The following is a 21,339-nucleotide window of genomic DNA, read 5'->3' as shown; positions in this document are numbered from 1 at the left end:
ATAGAGTGTACTTTGTGGTTGCAGTCAAAAGATATTAGCATGAAATACATGAATAGCAATTTAGTAATATAGAGACATGTTGGTGGATATTTCAGGGCTGCACCAGATGTTTTGTGGGTTGAAAGCAGTGTAGGGGTGGTGAATATTTCTGAAAATATTTCCTGAGGTGGGGTGTGTGTTTTGGATTTCATGAAAGTTTACAAATTTTCATTACTTTTTACATTCCTTGTTTCTTCTATGTAGTAGGTAGCATAATTCCACCGGGCTACATAGATTTGACTGTGTGATGACATGACTGAGGTCAAACAAGGCCAATAGAGAGAGGGCATTGTCCAAGTGACTAAGAGAGCACACCTATGGCCCCTAGGATATTGGATGGGGGGCATAGGATACTTTGGATTCCTGGATCCGAGGTCAGAGGTAGTGCTCCATCCTCAGAACCAGGAGTCTGAGCTTCCCATCTCTCTTCCCCTCGCAGCTGGCATGGAGAAAACTGCACTGGCTGCTTCTCTGAGGTTGCAAAAGTGATCTTGGAGAAGACAGAAAGGGGGCGCGCCAGTGGGTGGGGAGCGGACTGGGAAACCAGGGATACGAGCTAGCCAGCCACAGCCTTCTTCCTTCCAGTTTGCCTTCAGTGCTCCTCCCAATCTGCCTTGGAAGGCCTATGAGTTATGGTCATCCCCATAGGATTTCACCCTAATCTAGGCAGTATTCACAGTCAATTGATCAAATGATTTTATTCTGATAATCAAAATTGGCTATGTGGTGACATTAGTGAGAGCAAACAAAGCCAATTCATGGTAAAGGAACAGTAAACAGGCAGACAATTTTGATCCCCTTTTGAAGCAATAACTGAAAACTCTCCCAAAGGGCAACTCTTCTGTGGGGGTTTCTTTCATGAGCTTCCTTCCTTTTACTTATTTTAGGATTCAAGCCAGAGTCCACACATTCCAGGATTACGTGAATAAGCTTTGATACCAACCTCTAAGATAATGTTCTAGCATTCATCCTCATTTTGCCTTATGGCAGTGACTGGTTGTCATACTATGAAGATGGGTTGACACAAATTTGTGCTCAGCCTACAAAGATCTGTGGCTGCACTCTATCCATGTTGAAAATGCAATTGATGGGGGAAAATAGAAGCGTTGGAATAGACATAAATGGATAATTAGCTATCCTTGTCATCTTTATTGTTTCCTCCTCTCTGGAGATCACCTGAAAAATCACAGATCTATCCAGTATTACTCTGTGCAGGCATACTAACGACTGTGTAAAAACATTTGAGGTTAAGTCAGTGATCTCACAAAATGCTCGTTGCAATAGCAACACAGATTTATATTAGTGCTGCCAATCCATTACAGTTCTTTTACTCTCGCTTTCAATCAACCTAGGTTTTTTTATTCAATGAATAATACAAACAGAACTGTATCTTAATGGCAGTGTGGTTTTGTGGATAATTAACACAGCCAATCATTTACTGTTTCAAAATCAATCTTAAGTGTCTTACATGAATTAATGAGCTGTGCAACAGTGCCATCAGCACCGAACACCTATTCATAAAAGGGACTGTTCTTCTGATTAATTCAGTTCTGATCCATATTTATAACCTTAATTGAATGAATGAGTGATTCTCCCAATTGACATGCAGTCCTATAGAGCTATGGCAGCTGAGGCTGTGCAAGCAGGTGTCGGCAGAGAATGCAAGACTGGTTGAGGCTGTGTTGGCCCTTTGCAGCTCATACAATGCCTGACTTGACCTTGACCGTGGCAGGCATCTCGGCTGCAGGACCAGCAAGGGTGTTCTGCTCAGCATTTAACAGCATTGAACAACGTTAAGTTTGTTTTTAATGGACCCCAGAATTATTGTTTTTAAATGGATACTCTTGTTTTTATACTGTTGTTTTTATGTTTCTGATGGTTTTTTAATTTTTTTAAATACTTTTTAATGTTTACCATTTTTAACTGTCGTAAACTGCCCAGAAAGCTTCGGCTGTGGGGCGGTATATAAATGTAATAAATAAATAAATAAATAAATGCAGTGTAGTGATACAATGCATGGTCAAACTCACGGTACCAGCCCAGCAGAGAGAAAGACCATAGTAAACACGTTGCTGCTGGATAGGAAAATTACACTGGAGTTTCCCCCACGTCTTCCCATTCTGGTCTTTGATTTGGACACAGACTCTTGAAAGGGAGTTTGTAGGTCGCTTTTTCCTCCAAGCATTTTACAGTCTCTTCTCTTCCCCAGTGGAAGAGCTTGCACCAGGGAGACAAAAGTAAGGTGCCAGAGGAAGAACCAAAGTTTGTGTCTGTGACCACCCTGCTTTATTATTACTAATGCTGTCGCATTTATTGTCCCAGTCCCAGCAATGTAAATCATACTAAGCCCACCTATATTGACTAAACATCACAGGATGGTGGATTTCTTTACATTGGCATTGGTTGCCTAAGGAATCAAGTTTCCCGTTACCTTTAACGTTGTAAGATCACGTGTAACATTGCAAAATGGGTACAAACTCTGACTGTTTACAGCACATGCAACAATATATGTTCATTTTGCACTGGTGTAAAGATGACACAAGGTGAAAAGCAACTGTTAAGAGTGCCTTGTTTTTGGCACTGCTAACCATAGTTTGGAACTCTTTACTGCATTAAGAACGTAAGAAGAGCCATGCTGGATCAGACCATCTAGTTCAGTGTCCAAACTGCTGCCAATCTACAAGGAGAGCATGAGTGCAAGAGCACCCTCCTGCCCAGGTACCCCAGCAACCGGTGTACATAGGCTTACTGTCTCTGATACTGGAAGTAGCCAGTGACCAGAATATAAATGAGTGTATTGCTGTATGATTTTTGAGTACAGCTCTTCATTCTTTAGTACATCCTTCCCCAACCTGTTGCCCTAAAATTTTCAGCATTACTGATCATTGGCTGTGCTGAGTGGGGCTGATGGGAGCCGAAGTCCAAAACACTGGGAGGGCACCAAGTTCATTGGTTCTTGTGGTTAATGGACATTCTGATGGACATGGGCGCCTTCCCCCTACCCCACAATCTGGTTTTGTTGTCTAAAGTTTAGTGATTTAACATTTCATTGGCTGGTACCTCATACTAGGGCTGTGCACTAGACCCTGAACCTCTTCGTGGCCCGATCCGGAACTTTTGGATTGGCCCCGAACTGGTTCGGGACGATCTGACCCTCCCCCGACCCACTCTGGATCAGATTCTGGAGCAAGATCCAAAGGGTCGGATTGAGATTCGCCCACCATTTTGCCCCCCTTCCCCACTTACTTTCCTCCATGGCCGAGGCAAGTAAGTGGGGAAGGGGAGACAAAATGGGGGGCGAATAAGTCCCCCTCCCCCCTTACCTGGCTCCGCCGTCCGCTGCCGCATGGACCGTGGTGGCGGCGGGCAGCGGAGCCAGGTAAGGCCCCCCTGCTCCCCACCACTTTCCTGGTTCTGTCGCGGTCCAGCGCCGGCTTCAACTGAAGGCCAGGCCTCAATCTGGAAGAGCAGGCCATGGCCTGCTCTTCCGGCTTGAGGCCTGGCCCTCAGTTGAAGCCGGTGCCAGACTGCGATGGAGGCAGATAAGCCCCCCTCTCCCCTTACCTGGCTCCACCGCCATCACCACACAGACTGCGCCGCCGCTGCCAGGTAAACCCCCCTCCCCCCCACTTACCTGTGTTCAGAGCTCTGGAGTGAGGCGAAGTGATCCGCTTTGTCTCGATCCACTTTGTCTCAATCTGCAGCTCCCCTGACCCGATTTGGCTCCACCTTTGGCGGAGGCAAATCGGGATGCTCCGCTCCTGCTTCTACGACCCGAAACGGAGCGGAGCACAGCCCTACCTCATACAGCAGGCAAAAAAAAAAGAGGGAAGTTGAAACAGGTGGACTTGGGGTTGGAGTGGGGTTGGAGCAGCAAAAGTCCATTCAACTGACTCAGTGCGCTGGAGAACTATCCCCGCCCTCCTCTTTCCTCAGCATGACCGCCCTTCAATGCACATGCCCCCAAGAAGAGACGTTCTGTGACATGGTGCGAGGACAGCAATACACAGGGATGGAAGGGGAGTTTTATCCTACATGGAGAAAAAATGCAGCATGGAAAATGTAGGGGAAGAGGCAAGATGACTGGACAGGGATGACGTTGTGTGAGAGTCTTGGGGCAAAATGGTAAATAAGGCAGGACAATAGTGTGATAAAATGCTGGTGTGATGGAGCTCTATATTTGAAAATAATTTTAAAGTTTTCATTCCCCCCCCCCCCCCCCAAACACCCAACAACGTATGTAACATAAGAGCTAAATTAGGGGCTAAAATTATGAAACTTTAATATAGGTATATGTTTTTATATTTTTCAGAATTTGTCTCTGATCCCTCAAGATCTCTGGCATACTCAGTGTATGGCCCTCAGATAAGTAGAAAGTTCTCTGGTTTGGCCCAGTCTAACTTTAATTTGGTGGGAAATCTTCTCAGCAGTGAGAAAATCCCACACTTTACCAAACTATTGAAGAAATGAGGGAGGATGGAAAGGGGAGGATGGAAAGGGGAGCTCATGATCAAATATACCTCAGAATCTTGAGGGGTGAAAGAAAGAAGTCTGAAACAAAGACTATTAATTTAGTTTTGTCGCTAAATGACCAAAGGGTCATAAATATTGAGAAAACAAGGTCAGAAACCTCGATATACCTGCTCTGTATGTAGTTTGGTTCTTGCAATTGAACTGCATGACGGGATTGGAATAATGTATGTGCCTGAATGTGCTGTAATGCTAAAATTTATATCAGCAAGGAAATGCTTAATTGGAATTTCTAACTGTCAAGACCTCTTGTTATAGTAGAAGACAAATAAGCTAGCTTGAGGACTGATCATTGCCAGAAGAGTTATGGGCTATCTGTTGAATAGGTATAATGAAGAAGTTTTCTTTGATCTGTCTTTGTTTTTCTTTAGAACTTTTCTAACTGCTAATTGGTTAAGATGCTATTATATATAAATATGCCTGCTTTTCACACTGCCAGTTGAGAAGTTCTTCCTCCATACAGCTGTATTATGCTCAATAAAACAGAGTTGCCTTACAACCAAAGTGGATTTTTATCTTTGACAATATATAGAATATTGAAACCATCTTTTTCCTGTGTTTGGCTCTTAAGGGAACACATCACATCTCACAAAGAAATTACGATAGTTTTTTAATAAGAGAAACACCTTAATAACCAAAGCTAAACAAACCTGAAGGAAAATTAGTGCCCTCCTGTACCCACGCAGAAAGCCTCAAGAATAGATATTTGAGATGTAATGCATAACTCACCTTATCCATCTCCTGCTTGAAGCTGGCAAACACCTCATTGCTTTTTGTCAGTGTTTTCTGAAATTCCTCAAATCGTTCAGAATAGAGAGTAAGCTGCATTCACAGGAAAAAATTGGGGTCAGCTTCACATTCATAGTTTCATGATAATAATGATGAACTTCCAAACCTTCAAATGGTTGCAGGAAAAGATTAAGAAGAAAATCTATTGGCTTGAATCCTAAGATAACTTAGGATGGAATCCTATTCATGTTTAGACACAAAAGAGTACTACAACTCACTGGGGAATGCTGAGAGTTGTAGGATTTTTTTCTGTCTAAACATACATACTGCACTGCTGATGATTTTATCCTGGTTGTGCTTTTATATTGTATTTTATATCAAGTTTTTATACTGTTTGTTTTATACTTTGAATGGTTTTAATTTTTGTGAACTGCCTAGGGAGCTTTGGCTATTGGGCGGTATAAAAATGCAATAATAAATAAATAATAAATTATGGAGGTTCACAGAAGGAAATTTTCCCAGCCACCTCCCCCACAAGCCATTTGGAGGATCAGGGCTCACAGAACAAATACAACAATAATACAATGTAAAAAAAATAAAACAAATGAAACTAAAATGCAATTAAAATATGTATCTTAAGCTGAGAGGCTCAGACTCTCTGTTATTTAAAAAGACTGGGTAAATAAAAAGCTCTTCACCTGGGGGGAATCCGCACGTCGTACCGAGACCGCTTCTAAGCGACCCCAGTACGACGTGAAAGCGATCGTGTAACTTGCCTTTGGAAGAGCCGAAGAGCCGGCATCCTTGCCGCCGCCACCCACAGACCTCCTTGCCGGCTGGCGAGGAGAGCTCGGCTGAAGAAGGCGGGGTGGAGAGCGGAAGAAGCTCTCCACCCCACCTTCTTCCCCCGAGCTCTCTGTCCCAGCCGGCGAGGAGGTCTGTGGGTGGCGGTGGAGGCGGCAAGGACAGCTCTTCCTCGGCTCTTCCAAAGGCAAGTTACACGATCGCTTTCACGTCGCACTGGGGTCGCTTAGAAGCGGTCTCGGTACGACGTGCGGATTCCCCCCTGGTGATGCAAAGACTATAAGGTAGAGCCAGGAAAACCTTTATGAGAAAGCTGTTCAATAACTGGAATCCCACTCCTGAAAGGCCGCTTCCTTGGATAAGTTCACTTTCTTAGGGCCTGAGCCAATAATCTTCAGCAAATAATTTTATATCCTGAATAGAATCTTTTTGTTTAAGGATTTCAAACCCAAAAATAATAAGCCATTTAGGCAAAGAACTATTATTAGTTTTGTACTTAAATGGAGTAAAATCAGGCCAGTTGTTTGGAAAGTAGTCAATAGGATATTTGAATAATACATCCAAAATGGTCTGACTTTATCACTGGGTGGCAATTTGCCACTGCCCTATCCACTTTCAGGTTTCAGGAACATTCATGTCTCCTCCAATGCTAACAATTTCATACCTCAGCTAATTCCTGAGGTTCACATAATGACAATGGAAGTTCCACTCAGATGGAGACAGACACCCTGTCTATATGCACCAAAAGCCCCGGGGTGGCTGCACAGTGGCGCTGCTTCGATTATATGACACAGCAGCCACCTCACAACCATTGCAGGACTTTCCCGGGAAGCTGTGATGCAAAAAAGTTGGGGTCTTATCCTGACTTTTTTTCTCTGGAGTGAGGTGAGTATGGTGCATTCTTTGTCTTTCCTCACTCCGGAGTCATAGAATCATAGAATAGTAGAGTTGGAAGGGGCCTAAAAGGCCATTGAGTCCAATCCCCTGCAGGAATCCACCTTACAGCATACTTGACAGATGGTTGTCCAGCTGCCTCTTGTGTGCGAGAGTCGTGGTGGAGGAATGGCCAGCCAGATGGCGACTTCTGATTGGTCGCCATCTGCCTGGGCAGGGGGTGGGTCCTGCTGCTGGAAACCCCACGCTTTCGCTGCTGCATCAGGATTAGCTGCCATCACCCTGCAGCAGGAAAAGCACAGAGTTTTGCTTGTCGTGGCAGCAACCTGCTGCAGCCTGACCCCACCATTTTAAAGAGAATTGAATTTGTATGAAAGAGGAATTTTTGCCCTTCGTTTACACAATTGTTGCTTTTGTCCCTCAGTCAGTTTGGCCAAACAGGTTTTGAAAATTAAAACATACACACACACACAGTACAAATCCCTGCAAATTGTTTACGAGAGCCAAAAGCAAAGTGAATGTACACATGTTAAGCAGTGATCTTTTTTCAAACTGCCTCAGCTCTCTAAACAAACAAACACAACCTTCCCCATATATATATATATATATATATATATATATATATATATATACACCCACACCCACACCCACCCACCCACCACTAGAGGGGAAAATGGTCCCCTGTGTGCACAATTAATGCAAAATAGTTGTATTATTATCTTGCTGTTTCTCTCCTCATTCCCTTGCTCCTCTGATGATTTTCCATTTCAGCACCCAAATTTCTTTCTTCTATTTCCCATGTTTACATTTCATGCTTTCTTTTGATTAGGAACTCTATTGTCTGTCTTTGCTTTTCCTATTCTTCTCTTTTCCCCTGCAGCCCTTTTCCCCGCAATCCCACCACCTATTACTGCTTCTCTGGGACTAATCTCCACAGCACTGCGTACTGGTGTAATCTTTAATGCCATTTCTGTGTGGAACTGGCATAATGCAATAAACAGAAATTCTACATTTCGGTTGCAGTGTGGCAAAGTACTTATGTGTCACACGGCTGGATCTCTTTATATGTGTGTGTGTGGGGAGGCAGAAGGAGAGGTTAGAGACTGAGGTAGGAATGTTAATTTACAACATAGTTGCAGTCACGATGCATTTCATGGAATTTGCCCTCTAGCAGGATATGTAGCACATTCAACGCTTTCCTGAACATACCAGCATTCCATTTTTTAAAAGACCAGCTTTCTGGCCCTCCGAGTGGCTTTAAAATGCTTAAGTAGGTGAGGGTAATAGTGAAGGCTCTGAAAGTAGATATAGACTGAGAGGGACCTCATGTGTTCAGGGTCAAAGATTTTTCTGCTTTTCACATGTCTTTTTCTCTCTGCAGTTAGAGCATGTTCGGAGTTCTGCTTTCGATATCCCATAAAATCCAGTTCCTCTTTTTCTTCTGCTATTTTGCTATCAGAAGAGAATATCTAACTTAGCATAGGCAGTCTTCTGTCAATTAAACTGTTATCACTTTTCCGGATACTGAATGTAGTGTACTCCTACACAATTAAAATGGACTGATTTATTAAAGAAAAAAAGCCTAATAGTATTCTCATATTTCATTGTAAAACATGAAGCAAAAATTAATTTATGGAATTTGCTCCTCGCCCTAGAAAGTAAAAATAACTAAGGTAGCTTGCAATACATAAAATGAAATCAGGGATCAATGGTCCTGGACACTGAGGGAAATGGAAGAAACCACTAATGCAGCCTTCCTCAGTCTGGTGTCCTCCAGATGTGTTGGTTGACAACTTCCATTATCCCCAGCCAGCATGTCTGCACTAAGAGATGCTAGGAAATTCTCACAAGTGAAAGGTGAAAATGGAAAATACATCCAACAGAAAAGAAGAATAACACAATTATCACTGATAATCAATGGTTCTCTACTCACTGGCGTTTACAAATATGTTGGTTCCACTTACACCCCTGACATGTAACTTTTTTAATGGACTACTCCATGCAAGTATTTCGAAAGTATTTAACATGGTACATGCTTCTGCTGTATGCTTGCAGATGATGGGCTTTAATGGGATGTCAATGAGAAGCAGGGATGGGGAACCTCTGGCCCATGGGCCTAATGTGGCCAGTGGACCTAATTCAGCCTGCGCAAGTTCCCTATCTAATCCATGGAGATTTGGGCAGGATCTACGCTACTTCTTCAAAAAGGTTTATAATGTTTTTGAAAAGTGTTGGGGCCCAGGACACACTCCGTATATGTTTTCAAACTGTTTTCAAAGTGCTGTATCCTGCTTGGTGTAGATCTGGCCCTGGGCTCCTTCTCCCCAAACCCTGCACTGTGGCTTGGGGGCTACTGCGGGCATGGGGAGGAACTGGGGAGAGGAATGTCCTGCTAATTAATGATTTATTTATTGATTGCATTTCTATACACCCTATAGCCAAAGCTACTGGGTGATCTGCGATAGCAAGGGAATTTCCCCCCACAACTGAGAGGGCAAGCAAGGGAAACACTTGTTATCTCCAAACACAGCTTGCAGGACCTCCCACAACTTCTAGCTGAGTGTGTTTTGCTGTTGCTTTTTTATTGCAAGCAGAAGGCATGAGCCAGCTGTGGACTCAGTTGGTGGTTCCAGGAGCTCCCGCAAACGCTGGCTGAGTCCTTTCCCTTTGTGTGCTGCTCACCAGCCCAATTGGGATGGTGTGTGAAGGAGGTGCCCAGTGTCCTTTCTCAACAATAGAGGGTGTGGGGCAGGTAAAGCTGCCCTGGCCAATGTGACGGGTGCATCATCCACCCGGCACAGTGGTTGGCACAACAAAGACGATAATCCCCCAGCATACAGGCCAGGGCCCAAATGAGATCAGGGGACATCTCCCCAGCTACCGATGGCATTTGGCTAGTAGAAGGTTGGGCAAGGCGTCATCCAACCCCCAACTGGAATTAATTTCCCCACCATTGGGCTACAGAAACGCAAGAAATATGGTGAAATAAAAAGCTACACCATGCAATCCACTGTCCTACTTCACCTGGGCCTGGAGAACTGTCTCTTGTTCTTTCAGCATTTTTGCCTGTAGTTTCCACTCTGCAGCTTGGTTGAGTAGCTGTGTTTGGAATTTAGAAACAAACAAACAAATGTGAAAGCTGCACTTCTTTTCAAAGCCAAAGTCCTTGGAAACTGGGCTACTTGTAAACCCGTATAGTATGGCATTTTTCAAAAGTAAATCCCAGAGCAATGCAAGTAAGCTACATACACAAGAGCTTTTAACATGATTTTCAAAATGCTAGTGGTCGTTACCCTTTCCTTTATCGGAACAACAACAACAACAACAGAGATTAAAATAAAATCCTTTGGGGGAATTACAGGTTGGTTGTGTTCAATGCTATAAAACAAAACTCTAAATAGCCCAAGGGCCAAGTCAGCTTTCAAGCTAGTCATTAATCCTGCAAACTATCTGTGCTTTGAGATTTCTTAAAATTTCATCAGGGCTACTTCGCCACATATTTCAGCTGGAATACTGAAGAAGACTCATGTCAGATACATAACCAAACGGAACTGATGAGGCAGAAATAATTTCTGCAGGTAGTCTATTGTGGCTCGCTTATGAGCTTTGTTTCTGGTCTCACTGATATTTTATAGTCGACCTGTCTTATTCCTAAAGACTGATAAAAGTCCAGGTGCTCCCTGGTAATATAAACTCAAAGCAGTGTTTCAATTTAGCAGTGTTTTTTTCTAAACAAACGAACACAAACATACAGTCTGGGGTAATCTTAAAAAACCAAGTGGGTTAGCCAGATACCAATATTGGTATTTTTATTAATAAAATATGAAGCAGAAACAAGGAAAGAGAAACCAATTCATAAAGAATACATGACTATTGAAGGCAGTTTTTACACATACAGGTTGCTCTTTCCAAAGAATCTTGTTAAGATTGACCAGCTTGAGGCCAGTCTTAGTGTAACCTCCAAGGGACTGTTCTCATTCTCTCTCCCTCTTCCTGAACTTTCCTATCCAAACTGGTAGTCTAATTAAATACAAAGTGTAAGTATGGGAATGTCAATTAAACCCTAACTTTTTATACCCACAAACAAGCATGCTCCTTGCCCCAGAAAGGCCCTCTGGGCCTAATATGTGAATTTACTAAACACAGACCAAGGCGAGATGCCAATTACATAGTGGAGCCTAACGTTCATCTGCTTTTCTAAGGTTCTCATCTACAGATAAAAGAAAAGGGGGGGGGGAGAAGGAACGCAGCCAGAGCAAGGTGAGAGGGAGGAGAGCTGGCTGCCCCATTCCTCCCCCCTCTTTGGTGCTCGGACCGCCGGCAGCGGCAACTATGCACTGGTGCTCCATCCCATGCAGATGCCACAAAGGAGCGCCAATCTGGGAGCCCAGGGGCTTGCGGCGTGGACCCGCCACCATCAAGATGGGGGCTGGGACTGTGGTGTTCAGGGGGGAGTGCTTAAACCTTCCCCCTGTTTCTCCCCCCTAAAACCTCCATTGATTCTAATGGAGACCTTTTTCTTTTTTAAATTCCCTCTACATAGGGGATGGGTTGTGGAGTTCCAGGGAGGAAAAAAACTGTGGAAAAGTTCAACATCTACTTCTGGAGCACCATGACACTGTTCTGAATCAGGGCCATTCTCGCTTACACAAGTGTAAAGAAATACATAGCAGAACATTTAGTTTGACCCAGAAACATATACATTACGAAGGTGGAAAGGTACTTCGACATGCGGCTGCTGGTTTTGTCTGCAGTCCTGTGCGTCTTGTGACATACAGTTCTGTCCTTGTGGTCTTGTTGGAGCCTGCCTTCATGGCACTGCTTTGGCCCCACTCTGACGCTAAACCCTGCGGTTTTGCTGGTGTGGGGTGGCAGCGCACAATACAGACTGCTGGAGGGAAGGTTTTCCGGTGGCCAGCCAGGTACCCTGTTTGGCTTCTGGTGACCAATCAGCTGTTGCCATCTGCCCGGACTGCCCTTCAGCTCAATGCTGGAGTGAGGTGACCTCGCTCTGAAGTAAAAAGTCAGGTTAAATCCCTGACTGTATTAAAGCGAAGCATTGTCTCCTTGCCCCATGGTGGCTGTGAATCTGTGGCTGCGTCATATAACTGACACAGTGCTGATTCACAGCCACTGAGGGGCAAAGTCGACAGCTAGACAGCGCCTTGGATTCAGCAGGCCAGTGAACAATGCCAGCTTCATGTTTTGAGGGCCCTTGGGCAAGACACTCTCAATGGCCCCCCTCCCTCAGTGAGTCTATATTCTCACCACCATTGTCACTGTTGCTGCTTTGGCTCCTTATCCTCTTTCTTACCATTGCTACCACTTGCTAGCTTGGCAGACAGAGAGCCAGTGAGCAAGTAGGCTGTGCCAGTGGCATCTACTGACCTTCCTCCTCACCACCACTGTTGTCTGGGCCAGAGCGACAGGCAAGTGAACAAATAGGTTGCAATGGTGGAGAGGAGGAACAACTCCAGGGGGCTCAGTGGATACCCGACTACGTCTGCCTTTGACAGAGTTCCTGTCAGTAAACAATCCATTCATAAACTCTCAACTTTCACTGTTTGGGAGATGAAGTTGTGCCAGGAATCACTAAACAATCATGAAACTGTTGCAACTATGTGAATAACAGGATAGATTGCTTCTGTCTACTGTGAAACACGACATTTGCTCCTTCTTGGGCTCTCTGGTGCTTTGGCTACATTACCTATCCTCTCTGGTATTTTGTGACAGCTCTGTGCTGTAAAGGCAAAACCTGCTGGCATGAAGGTTAGAAAATAATAACAAAATGGCTTTCCTCCCCAGCCGCTTTTTCAATGATACCAAGAGGCAGGGAAGTGACACTGGAACAAGGGTCTGCCTCAAATGGTATTACTGGAGGTGGGTTGGCTGTGGGAGCAGCTCCGTGGGGATCCATCTGCTCATGTAAAACTGGACCAGATCCTAGGAACAGAAAGTAATGCTGACCATCTACAGCACCAATGCTAGTACAAGGCCTGTCCTTTGCTGATGCTAATCTGAGTAGAGTTTTAGTCTATGAATCAGGGTCGGTTAGGGGAATTGGGGCATATCCTGATCTGGGACCGGTTGCCAATTGAGTAATGAGAAATTAAAATATAAATAGTGTCCTTGAAATCCAGGAAAACACAACTAACAAAAGGGGTATGAGCCACTTGGAAAATGTTTACGCTACAAGAATAAGAGCATCACATCCAATATTTTTGTAGTAAGACCAACAATTGTACTAATTACACTAAGAGCTGGGCTCATCATGTCTCATTCTATAGAAGGAGCAAAACAGCTTTGCCTAGACCACCAGGAGGCAGCAGAGCTATCCTTTTGCTGTTGCCAAAAGAGAAAAAAAGGGGTGGGGGTGGGGAAGGCAGGAGGGAAATATAGCCCTTGCTTAGCTGGTTGAGAAGAAAAATAGTTTGCCCTTTGAAATCAAAGGAGGAGCTAAGCATTAGCTTTTAAGTACACTAAAGAGCACCAAGTGCTGAAGAAAATCTCAAACGTTTGTGGGATCCTGAAATATCATGATCTATTTAAATCAGGGGTGGGCCCTTCAGATGTTGTTGGACTACAAATCCCATTATCCCAACCCCTTGGCTATGTGGCTGAGACAGATGGGAACTGGAGTGCAACATCATCCGTGGGGGGGGGGAATGCACATGTTCCCTATCCAGTGGAATTTTAGAATGTTTTTAGAATGTTTTAAGGATGTTTTCATAGAATCATAGAATAGCAGAGTTGGAAGGGGCCTAGAAGGCCATCGTATACTATGGCCTTAATCATGTATACTATGTTTTTAATCAATTTTTATGTGTTTTATATTTGCTGTTGTTCCCTGCCTCGATCCAAGTGGACAGGCAGGTAAGAATTTATTATTATTATTATTATTATTATTATTATTATTATTATTATTATCATCTTGATTAATATTTACTGTACATTTGTCGCAAAATAGGCACCAATAGTGTTGTTGGGGGATCCATTCCTTGATCTTAACCTAGCCAGGATTCCAGAAAACTGCCTGCAAGCTAGTCCAATAGACCTAGGAAGATGAATCAGGGTTCAGGGAGCACTTTATGGAACTAGAGCGACCTGGTGCCTTCTAGATGTGTTGGAGTACAACTCCCCATCATCTCTAGCCCATCATCCCAGCTTGGGGGGGGACTATGGGGGGAACTGAAGTTCAGCACATCTGGGGTGCACAAGGTTGGTGAAGGCTAAACTAGAGACATCTAAACTGCCCAGTGTTTGTTGGCCTTTGAAAGCTTCATGCCATGATGGTGTCCCTGGAGGTGTCTATATGATGGCGCTTTGCTGCTTGGCTCCCACAAAACCCCACAGCATTATAGCTATGGGGTGGGAACGATAAATCCTAATGGCAGGAGGGAGTGTGGCTTGTCTGGAAAAATTGCAGCGCCAGTGATCATTTGGCTCATCAATCCCCCCCACCCTCTGACATATAAACAATGCAGCCCCACTGCACAGCCAGAATGGGCTAAACAGGGAGTATAGACAAGCCCCCTATGTACAGAGACATAGTATGATATAGTGAATACAGGGCTTGGACATAGGGAATTGGGGGTCAAATTATCTCTCTGGCATGGAACTCACTGGGGCCTTGTCTATACACCCAGTTTAGTCCATTCTGGCTGTACAGTGGGGGTGCATTGTTTATATGACACAGCCACCAACTTGCGGCCCCCACCATGGCCAAGGGTGGAACATATCAGTGCTAGAATGGGAGCCCCAATGGAGCCCCTTGTGTCTCAGTTGAGACCTAGGAAGACTAATTAAATGAAGGCTGTATGTTAGTGATGATCTTGCAGGGCTGGCCCAAGGTGGGTTGCCGCCAGATGGACACCACTGCTACCGCACCTCGTACCCATGCACCTACAGCACATGCTGGCTGTCTCGCGTAAGGCATCCCCAGTGGGATGCCCTACAGGAGGCACTTCGACAGTGGGACGAAGAAGCGGTGAATGTGGCCTGGGCTGGCTGCCCAAGCAAGTAGTCTGGGTGGCCAGGAGGTGCCTGAGCGAGCGGCCACCTCTTAGTCCTGCCTACCCGTACTACTCACCTGGGCAACAAGCAATGAACTTACAGTGTGCCGCTCTCTGGCTTGCTCGCCTCTCCCAGAAGTCTCATGAGTCTTCTGGGATAAGGTGTCTCAGGTCTCGTGAGACTTCAGAACCTCATCCTAGAAGTCTTGCGAGACCTCCCAGAGAGGTGGGCAAACCAGGCCAGAGAGCCAAAACGAGCAGTCAGGATGGGTGCAAACTGCCAGGGAGGCCTGTGGGAATGGTCGCTTCTTGGTCCCGCTGGCTGCTTGCAAGTTGCCAGCAGGATCAAGAAGTGGTGAGTGCTCCTGTAGGTGCTGCTGAGCTGCTCCCGCCGCTCTTCCTAAATTTTGCCGCCTGATGTGCCCGCATCAGGCTGCTTCCGGGATGGCTGGCCCTGTGATCTTGGCCTATTCATCAAGAACTAAAGAGATAAGTACATATTCCTTCTCTCGCTGATGTCGATCCTCTGCTTCTTTCATCACTTCCTGTGACTGTTCCAGCTTGGCATCCACCAGTTTCTGCTGAAGCTCCCTGTGCTTAAATATCTTATCAAGGTGCTGGAAGGAAAAAAAAAAAGAGAGATAACATACTTTATTTTTTGATTTAGTGATTGTCATACTGACAGAGTCAAGTAAATGGGAAAAAGTGTCTATAGTATATCACTAAGGACTAAATCCAATGTTACCTGGGAGTTTCCCTCCCTGTCCTCCCGCCTGGCGCCAACATTGATATCTTTTTGGCACCAGGTTAAAACTTTTCTCTTTCCGCAGGCATTTAGCAATGTGTGATGAACTTTACTGATCCTAGATTTGTTTTAAAAGCTGTTTATAGTTGTTTTAAATGTATGTTTCTGCGTATGTTGTATGTTTTTGTAGTTTTAAATTTTGTGTATTATTTTTAAGTGTTTTCATCTTATGTAAACTGCTCAGAGAGCTTTGGCTATGGTGCGGTATATAAATGTAATAAATAAATAAATAAATAAATAAATAAATAAATAAAATGGAGTCCCCCAACTTTCCAGAGCAGAATTGGGGCACACATGAGGGATTGCAGGGGGCTGGGGAGAAGGGAAATTCATTCCACCAGTGGTATCTTTTCTACTGGCAGAAGGATACCCAGATGGTTATGGCTGCAATCCCTATGCGTACTTATCTGGGAATAAGCCTCACTGACCACTTATTGGATAAGATATACAGTAAATATGTATAAGATTGTTCTGTTGACATATAGAACATACCAAAAAGTATTTCAAAATTATTACTGCACATTAATCTTACATACTACCCATGGAAGTAAAAACAGATTTAGGTTATTTATAATAATTTATATAGAGTGAGAATACCTCTTGAAACATAATAAAGAATTACATTAATAAACGACACATAAGGTCAGTGAAGGCTGGTGGTGCCGAAGTAAGTTGGGCAGAGAATTTGTTCTGGGTTTCAGTCAGAACTGCTCCACATCTTGGGTAGCTCCTTTAGAGTTCTGACTAGTTCTGACTGAAACCCGGAACCGATTCCCCGCCCCACAGCCACTGGAGCCACTGCGTAAGGTGAGAAGCGTTCTCGCTTTACACATTTTAATTTCATTATTGCTGTCTTTGAAATGTGGTTGTAGTGAATTTAAAAGGGTTACTGAATGTATATAATAATAATAATAATAATAATAATAATTTATTACCTATATTGCTTTTTACTAAAAAAAAAAAAAAAGTTCGGCTGCAGTTGCAAAATGTATTGCATTTTGGATCTGAGAGCAATGGATCTGAGAGGAGTTGGCCGTGTGTAGTGTGCGTTTGGTCAGGGGCCACAGTGCGCTTACCTCCTCTCTGACTTCATACTGATCTATGATGCTTTTTAATTTCTCTGCCAGCTCAGTGTTCTCCTGGCACAACTTCATGTTCCTCTCACTTTGCTGCTCAATCTGTGCCTGGATATCGTTCAGGGTGCCCTGGAAATGATTTGTGATCTCCTTCCTTTTCTCCTCTTCCTCTCTGGCCCGCTGAAATGTTTCCTCCTGTAATGCAATATATTATACTGATTTCATTTCCATAGAAAGTAAGTCGCACCCACATCTCAGATGGAGATGTCGCAGACAGTGGATTTGGGGTTCCATTCTGTCTGGCATAGAAGAGCAGAGTTGGAGACCGGGAGACTGTTTCAAGGTTTGTGTCTCCTGTGCTTCCATGGTAAAAAAGAAAAGAAAAAAGACGGCCAGCCCTGGGGATATAGTTGGGAAGGCTTATTTATTTATTCAGCTGCGGCTCTTTGTTTCACTTGGGGGCTTGGGATATATAAAAGCAATTAAATTAAACATTACGCACACATGCAAACACATGCAGTAGCTTAATAATAATAATAATAATAATAATAATAATAATAATAATAATAATAATAATAATTTTATTTCTTACCCGCCTCTCCATTCTGATCAAGGCGGGAAACAACAATAAACAATAAAATACATAAAACTGAATTAAAACATAATATATATTGTTAAAATATCCTAAAAAAAATCCTAAAAACATCCTAAAAATTCTAGAAATTTCCAAAGGATGACAAGCCTTTTTAAAGTTTAATCTCTTGATGGCTACGTGTTGCCTCCATGATCAGAAGCAGTGTACCTCTATATACCACTTGCCAAGAAACAACAGCAGGAGAGGGCTATTGCCCTCATGTCCTGTTTGTGGTGTTACAAAGTAGCCCTATTTCCAAGCAGGTAGCCCTGTCCCTGTTAGTCAGTTGCAGAGTCTTGTAGCACCTTAAATATGAACAAATGCATCGGATGAAATGGACCACGTCCACAAAAATCCTATGCCAGAATTAATTTATTAGATTTAAGTTGCTATTCGTTTCACTCACCGCCCTTAACTACACTGCGCACGACTGTGCGCAGTGTAATAAGACTCTTTGTTGTTAAAGTAGCCGTAATTTCTGCTACATGGAGGATGAGAGGCTCTTACTGGGCCTGTTCAGACAACACGCTAAGCTATGGTTAGGCTGCTAACTCTTTTGCAGCAAATGGTTAGTGAGCATGTTTAAATCATGGTTATATAGCTACCATGCTTAGTCATTGTTCACATGACATGCTTAGTCATGGTTCATGTGACACACTAAGCCATAATGTTTAGCTGAAAAGGTTTAACCACCATGGCTTAGGGTGTCATCTGAAAAGGCTCATTATGCTCTTATCCATCCTCACATACAGTTGTTCATGGGTGACATAGGGCTTAGATAGACCTAAGGTTTATCCCGGGATCATCCCGGGGTTGTCCCTGCCTGCTCCCAGGATATCCTGTGTGTCATTTACATGAACAGGGATGACCCTGGGACAATCCTGGGGTAAACCTTAGGTCTAGCTAAGGCCTTAGACAACATTGTGAACTTCCAGTTTCACTTCTGTTTTTTTAAGTGTGTGTGTGTGTGTGTGTGTTTGAGGAGGGAAAATGTATTATTTTTTCCATCCCAAAACGAAGCATAAACCCATACTGGTGTAATTGTATTATATCACACTACTACAGAGCCACCTAGAGCTTATCTAACAGAAAGTAAGCCAAGGAAGTAGGCAAAGACAGTTTAAACCTGTTCCATGCAGAACTGTGTATGTGACCTTTTGCAAGCATGCCTTTTGTCTCCAGCATAATCCAAGGACAGCCATAGACTTGCCTACTAAAGAATGCACCATCTTTATTTTAGCCTTCTTATTTAGGACAGATAGAAGGGAAAAGTATAAGCTAGATTTACTCTTTTTAACCTCTTTAACCCTCTTACACTTTGTGAACCGCCCAGAGAGCTTCGGCTATTGGGCGGTATAAAAATGTAATAAATAAAATCTACATGAAACTGTTAAGTGGGGTCATCAGGAGTTTCTGAGTGCATGGCTATCAGTATGCGGATGACATGCAGCTCTATTTCTTCTTTTCATCTTCATCAGCTGAGGCTCTAGATGTGATAAATGTGAGAATGAACTGAATGAGGGCTAATACACTGAAACTCAATCCAGACAAGACTCTCTCAGCATGACACTTACCACAGCAAGAGAACAGCTGGTGTGACTCTCTAGAGCGGCTGGTGGCTGCCTGTTGCTTTTAGCAAGAGCCATAGAGCTGGAATGAGCACCTGTGAGAGCTTGGCCAAGTCTAGTCAGATCCCATGGGAGCCTGACTCAGTCTCATGGGACCTGGGAGGCCGCCACCTCCAGCTGCACACTGTGGCAGCAAAGGTAAGGCAGTTGGGGATGGGGCCACAATGGCCAGAGGGACGTTGGCAGTGCAAGAGAACTTGTGCTGCTCCTGTGAGATATTATTAGTGGGTGTTTCTTCTGATCATATGGAGGGTGTTTTACCTGTTCTGGATGAGGAAGCACTCCCCTCCGAAGGAACAGGCTCATAGCTTTGGAAATATCATTGTTACTTAAGGTTCAGGTGACTTCAGTGGCATGGACTACCCTCTACCAGCTTATCTATCTGTTCTATCTGGACAGGGATAACCTGGCTTCAGTAGTCTATGCTCTGGTAACCTCCAAGATTACTGCAATGTGCTCTACATGGGGCTGTCTTTAAACATGGTTTGGAAGCTCCAGCTTTTGGAAATGCGGTGGCCAGATTGATAGAAGGGATGACTGGACACCTAAACAAACACTGTATCAATAGTGGCATTCAAGTTGGCATGGTGGTCTTCAAAGTGTTTTGGCAAACTCATCAAAGCCATCTTATGAGTGCTTCAATATTGGAGTTAATGGTGCAGATGAAAGTAACCCCCAGAACACTCAGGAAATCTTGGCTAGGCAGCTACTTGAGGACATGATAGAGGCAGCAAGGTAGGCATGATTATGTGCTCTGGCACATGTTCAGTCACCCTTATAAGCAGTGCTGCACCACTTGCCCTCTAGTAATATTCCAGCCTGCTTCATTGTCTAAAGCTCTTCAGTAAACCAGGGAGTCATCCAAACTCCATGTGTCAATGGGTCATTGCAGTGGTCTTAAACTGGTCCAGACCCAAGAACCACTTTGGGGTCCCAACCTGCAACGAGGGACCCACTTTCACAATTTTCTCCATGCCCAACATGGCAGCAACAGCTCTGCCATGACCCATCTGGACGGATCTCAAGACCCACTTTTGAAGACCAGTGAGTCATTACACCTTGCCAATTCACTGCAGGAGAAGAGACTCAACAGAACCGCCAGCTCTGGCTCCTGGAAAAATGCTGCAGGTATGCATGTGTAGCAGGAACGTGGAAGATTTCCGCTTTCTTCAGAAATCCTTCCACTTACTTTAATCTTCCTTTTCCCAGACACTCTCACAATCCCCCAAAACCTGTTTCTTTCCCATGCAAGTTCCCTAGCTTCTTTTCTCTCAGGCCATGTCCACACCAGCCATTTATCCCGGGGTCAGCTCGAGGTTGTCCCTGTGTGTACAATGCACAGCTGATCCCGGGGTCAACCAGGGACGACCTCTCAGTTGTCCTGGGATAAATGGCACTGCAATTATCCCAATTTTCCTGGTGGTCCTGGGACAACTACAAGAACTGCAGGCAGTGTGCTGCTTGCTCCTGGATCCTCCCTCCTCCCTGTGAGTAGTGGGGCTCACCAAACGGGCATGGAGCTCTGCAGAGGGAGTCTGTGCCCATGGTGGGGGGTGGGAGCATTCCCGCTATTCCAGGGATGGCTGTCGGCACTTTTTGGTGCCGAGTTCTTTCTACTTTTTTAAAACTTTTGGTACAGGATCATACCCGTGCAATTGCACAATGTCTCTATTCTTTAAAAACAAACAAACGCTGCACTGAAATGACCCTCTTCGCTTCTGGGATGACGAGCTGGCGTTTGGACCCTGGGGGATGATCCCGGAAGCTGGAAAGGCCAAGCTCCTCCCCACCCCTTCTTCCTCAGACAGAAGTTGCCAGTACGTAAGTGAAACCATCATATAGTCCTGTCCTTGTCAAACTTAGGATGCTGTTGCTTTAATTTCAGTTTGCATCAGTTTACAAGATCAAAACAACACAGCTGCCACTTGTATGGTTCATTTTTGTGGCAGAGCAAACAGAGTTCTCAGCAATGTGTCCACAAAGAAGAGTGTTCTTCTCTCTCTCTCTCTGTGTGTGTGTGTGTGTGTCACATAATGAGTATGAATATATACAGTAATGAGACAGCAGTATTGAAAAGAAGTTAAATCTGGATCGACTAAGACAAATAATGCTTTATAGTGCAACAAAGATAGTAACTGAATAAAGTCTCAGATATCTAACCTAGTAGCTTAAACTCATGATGATTATT

General features: G+C 44.2%; 1 protein-coding gene across 1 annotated transcript in view; it reads right to left on the bottom strand.

The window, feature by feature from the left end:
• The window catches only part of TXLNB (taxilin beta), a 41,648-nt gene that overhangs the window by 2,064 nt on the left and 18,245 nt on the right, over positions 1-21,339 (bottom strand). Inside the window, exons 5-8 of the mRNA XM_063124605.1 lie at positions 16,890-17,084; positions 15,506-15,625; positions 10,021-10,095; positions 5,299-5,391 (exon numbers count right to left, since the gene is read on the bottom strand). Coding sequence (XP_062980675.1) covers positions 5,299-5,391; positions 10,021-10,095; positions 15,506-15,625; positions 16,890-17,084 — 483 coding nt within the window. The remainder of the gene's footprint in view (positions 1-5,298; positions 5,392-10,020; positions 10,096-15,505; positions 15,626-16,889; positions 17,085-21,339) is intronic.

Source organism: Elgaria multicarinata, chromosome 4 (genome assembly GCF_023053635.1).
Source record: "Elgaria multicarinata webbii isolate HBS135686 ecotype San Diego chromosome 4, rElgMul1.1.pri, whole genome shotgun sequence".
Taxonomy (NCBI): domain Eukaryota; kingdom Metazoa; phylum Chordata; class Lepidosauria; order Squamata; family Anguidae; genus Elgaria; species Elgaria multicarinata.
Note: the sequence above shows the minus strand (reverse complement) of the source record. Positions and strands in the feature narration are given on the sequence as shown.